Raw genomic sequence first — 5,142 nt, forward strand, 5'->3', positions numbered from 1 at the left:
GTCTGGACATTTGCAGATAACATAACTGTCTTTCTTTTGATTATTGGACATGTCGATTGTTTTAAATTATAAAAAAAATTATATAGATTTTAAGAGATCTTGATCAAGGTCTTTATATACCAAAAAAAAAATTATAAATAGATAAAATACTGCTCCATGCCATGACTATAGTATGCCAAGTAATTCCTTGATACATCTACCGCACATATCATCATAATTATACTCATATATCGTTAAGTCATTAACCAAGTCAAATACTGCGTACATTACTAAAAGTGTACGCAATTTTTTTTAAAAGTCTTTTTTTAGAATTATAATATTTGATATGACGATGATTCGACCATGACGAAAAATAATCCAAAAATGGAACATTCGCCTCTCACAACATGTGAAATAAAAAAATCTGATATTTTAGTTCCATATATCAAAGGGAAAAATCACGCAAAAATATTGCCACAGTAAAAATGAAATCACAACCTTTTGTCTCGTTCCCTTGAAATATATGGATTAAATATTTGTTTTTATATTCACATTTATAATACATAAAAAATATTTAAATGATTTATTTTGAAATAGAAAAAGTGAAACCTTAAGAATATATATAATTTTTATTAAATATTATATTAACTTTTGTATAAGTGTTTTTTCAATGTAATTTAGAATTATATCAAAAGTGTATAATATAAAAAAAAACCCAATTTTGTAATTTTATGGCCAAAAAAATGATGGTAGTGTGATTTTACAGCTAAAAAAGAGCGATCTGAAATCACACCAGAAAAAAATAGAAATTATTTGAAAAAATTAAAAATCGAAAATTGTAGTAAAATTTTTGCAGGTTTTCAGGAACTAAAATCAGCGGTCTTTTGCAGTGTAAATTGACTGTTATTAATTTATATATATATCAGATCAGATATCATTTATTTATATATATACTAGATCAGCAGTGTTCAGCTTATATATGTATAAGATTGACTGTTATCTACTTATATATATATCAGATTGGATATCATATGTTTATATATAGTGCAGATCATTTGTTATCAGCTTATATATATACCCCAATTGGCAGTCAACAGCTTATATATATACTAGATTGGCTAATATCAGCTTATATATGTATGAGATAGACTGTTAATAGTTTATATATATATAGCTGATTGGCGGTCAACAATTTATATATATACCAGATTAGCTATCATCAGCTTATATATATATCAGATTGAGTATCATATATTTATATATAGTGTGGATCACCTGTTATCAGCTTATATATATACCCAATTGGTGGTCAACAGCTTATATATATATCAGATCAACTATCATCAGCTTATATATATACCTGATTGGTGGTTAACAACTTATATATATACCAGATTGACTGTTATCCACTTATACATATATAAAATTGATTGCTATCTACTTGTATATATATGAGATTAACTGTAATTAGATTATATATATATTAGATTGATGATTATTGGCTTATATATACACCAGATTGATGATTATTGGCTTATATATATACCAGATTGATGATTATTGACTTATATATATACCAGATTGATGATTATTGGCTTATATATATATATCAGATTGGCTGTCATCCACTTATATATATATCAGACCGGCTGTCATCCACTTATATATATAGCAGATCAGCTGTCATCCACATATATATATAGCAGATCAGCTAAAATCAGCTTATATATATCTATATCAGATTGGCTGTCATCTACTTATATATATAGCAGATCAGCTGTCATCCACATATATATATAGCAGATCAGCTAAAATCAGCTTATATATATCTATATCAGATTGGCTGTCATCCACTTATATATATAGCAGATCAGCTGTCATCCACATATATATATAGCAGATCAGCTAAAATCAGCTTATATATATCTATATCAGATTGGCTGTCATCCACTTATATATATAGCAGATCAGCTGTCATTCACATATATATATAGCAGATCAGCTAAAATCAGCTTATATATATATCAGATTGGCTGTCACACTGCAAAAGACCGCTGATTTTAGTTCCTGAAAACCTGCAAAAATTTTACTACAATTTTCGATTTTTAATTTTTTCAAATAATTTCTATTTTTTTCTGTTGTGATTTCAGATCGCTCTTTTTTAGCTGTAAAATCACACTACCATCATTTTTTTGGCCATAAAATTACAAAATTGGGTTTTTTTTTATATTATACACTTTTGATATAATTCTAAATTACATTGAAAAAACACTTATACAAAAGTTAATATAATATTTAATAAAAATTATATATATTCTTAAGGTTTCACTTTTTCTATTTCAAAATAAATCATTTAAATATTTTTTATGTATTATAAATGTGAATATAAAAACAAATATTTAATCCATATATTTCAAGGGAACGAGACAAAAGGTTGTGATTTCATTTTTACTGTGGCAATATTTTTGCGTGATTTTTCCCTTTGATATATGGAACTAAAATATCAGATTTTTTTATTTCACATGTTGTGAGAGGCGAATGTTCCATTTTTGGATTATTTTTCGTCATGGTCGAATCATCGTCATATCAAATATTATAATTCTAAAAAAAGACTTTTAAAAAAAATTGCGTACACTTTTAGTAATGTACGCAGTATTTGACTTGGTTAATGACTTAACGATATATGAGTATAATTATGATGATATGTGCGGTAGATGTATCAAGGAATTACTTGGCATACTATAGTCATGGCATGGAGCAGTATTTTATCTATTTATAATTTTTTTTTTGGTATATAAAGACCTTGATCAAGATCTCTTAAAATCTATATAATTTTTTTTATAATTTAAAACAATCGACATGTCCAATAATCAAAAGAAAGACAGTTATGTTATCTGCAAATGTCCAGACTGTACAAAGTTGGATAGCTGTGGAAAGAAACAGAAAAGACAAAATGCACAACGACACTATGAGAAACATATAGTGCCTGTTGCCAAAGACGATGCAATGGGTAAATAACAAGAATAACTCGAGCTGTACATGTAAAATTAATATAAATTAATTCATAAAATAGATGTTCCTGAAGAACATTTTGACGACATGGAAGTAGATAGTATTGACAGTGACAATGACAATGATTATGATTACGAGAACGAAGGCGAAGGCGAATATGAAGACGAAAATGAAGAACAAAACATTGAATTTGATCAAGAAGGTAAGAAAATAAAATAAAATAAATGAACAAAATAATAATTGAAACTGATATATATTTTTTTTATTTTTTATTTTTTATATGATTATAATTGTAATTATATTTTTATTTCTACATCTTTACAACAATTATTCCTTTCCAGTTGACTTACCTTTGTCCCAAGAAGAGTCCATCTTTACTGCCGAAGATACAATTACAGGAGCATTTGTGGTTGATGGCGATGAGATTGAAGAAGGCGATACCGGTTTTGATTTTGAACAAGAAGAAAACTTTGATGAGACCAGTGGGACCTCGATAGTAGAATCAGGTATGAATTAATACGGTATAGACAATTAATCAATATATTAATTTAAACTAACTTAACCTTTGTCTTCATAGTTCGTCCTTCGTCTTTTGATAACATGCCCTTGTATATCCGCTTTGTTGCAGTATTCATTGTCATATTTCACTTGATCTTTTTGGTGGAAAGCGGTGGATCGATTCTCATTGAATTTTGTAATACTCTACTGTCTCTCTGTGATATGTCTGGCGCCCTTCCAATGACGATCAATAGCTTGAAGCATAAGACAGGATTTAACATGGCAACAGACGGAATGACAGTATACATTGCATGCTCACAATGTCATTCGATTTATCCTCCGGAAACAAGTCAAAGAGTCTGTACATTTAAGAAATTCTCTCAATCCGCCATTTGCAACAACAATCTCTTTAAAGTGTCAACCGGAAATCGTTCTCTTCCAGCAATGGTATATCCATTCAACTCTCTGAAGTACGCCTTGCAACAAAAATTCTCCAAGCCAGATTTCGTGTCCAAGATCAATTTGTGGAGAAGTCGTCAAATAATTGAAAACACCAAACTTGACATTTTCGATGGTGCAGTTTGGAGTGATATTAAAGACATCAATGGCAGACGGTTTGTTGATGATAGCCGATCTTTAATGTTGACTCTGAATATCGATTGGTTTCAGCCATTTGATGGACGAACACATTCCAGTGGTGCGATATATCTCTCTATCAACAATCTCCCACGGAGTGAACGCCTTAAGTCTGAAAATGTCATTCTTGTTGGTATGATGCCTGGGCCGAAGGAAGCAAGCACTGACAGCATGAATCATTACTTGAAGCCGCTCGTTGACGAATTGTTGGAGATGTACATTGGTGTAGAAATGACAGACTCACAAAATAGAAAGATTGTTGTTCGTGCTGCATTGATGTGTGTTGCCTGTGATATCCCTGCCGCTCGCAAAACCTCTGGATTTACTGGCCACATGAGCACATGCGCCTGTCACAAATGTCAACGACAATTCACGACTATAAAGAAGACCAGCAAGCTTGACTACTCTGGATTCAAGTATAGCAATTGGGTGAGACGCACGAAGACAATGAATCTGGAACACGCTGTCAGCTGGGCAAATGCATTGAACAATACTGAGCGAACACGCCTAGAAAAAGAAAACGGCACTCGGTGGTCAGAGCTTCATCGGTTATCTTACTTTGACCCAGTCCGCTTTACAGTTATAGACCCGATGCATAACCTCTATCTTGGAACTGCAAAGCGAATGATTCAGATATGGCGCGAGTGTAACTACATCAATGAAAAGAATCAGTTAACTATGCAAGAGCTTGCCAATGGTATTGTTGTACCTTGTGGATATGCGCGTATAACAAAGAAGATTGCCGATGGGTTTTCGTTCATGAAAGCTGACGAGTGGAAGTCGTGGTGCGTCATATACTCTCCATTTGTTCTGAAGCATGTGCTCCCAGCCAAGAATCTCGAAAACTGGATTTTGTTTGTTGACGCATGCCGCTTACTCACAAAACCTTCGATCAATGACAAAGAAATAGACGAAGCCCACAGTAAACTCCAATTGTTTTGTACAAGATTTCAGACACTGTATGGAAAATCGGCCGTGACACCGAATATGCATCTACATCTTCATCTTGGCGAGTGT

General features: G+C 31.7%; 1 protein-coding gene across 1 annotated transcript; it reads left to right on the forward strand.

Annotated features, from left to right (window-relative positions):
* Positions 1 to 3,793: 3,793 nt before the first annotated feature.
* Positions 3,794 to 4,505, forward strand: PHYBLDRAFT_160915 (hypothetical protein; the record flags this gene model as incomplete). Its single annotated transcript, XM_018434303.1, has 1 exon — positions 3,794 to 4,505. A coding segment is annotated over exon 1 (240 nt), but the record flags the coding sequence as incomplete, so codon positions are not given.
* Positions 4,506 to 5,142: the final 637 nt, after the last annotated feature.

This window comes from Phycomyces blakesleeanus (genome assembly GCF_001638985.1).
Source record: "Phycomyces blakesleeanus NRRL 1555(-) unplaced genomic scaffold PHYBLscaffold_74, whole genome shotgun sequence".
Taxonomy (NCBI): Eukaryota; Fungi; Mucoromycota; class Mucoromycetes; order Mucorales; family Phycomycetaceae; genus Phycomyces; species Phycomyces blakesleeanus.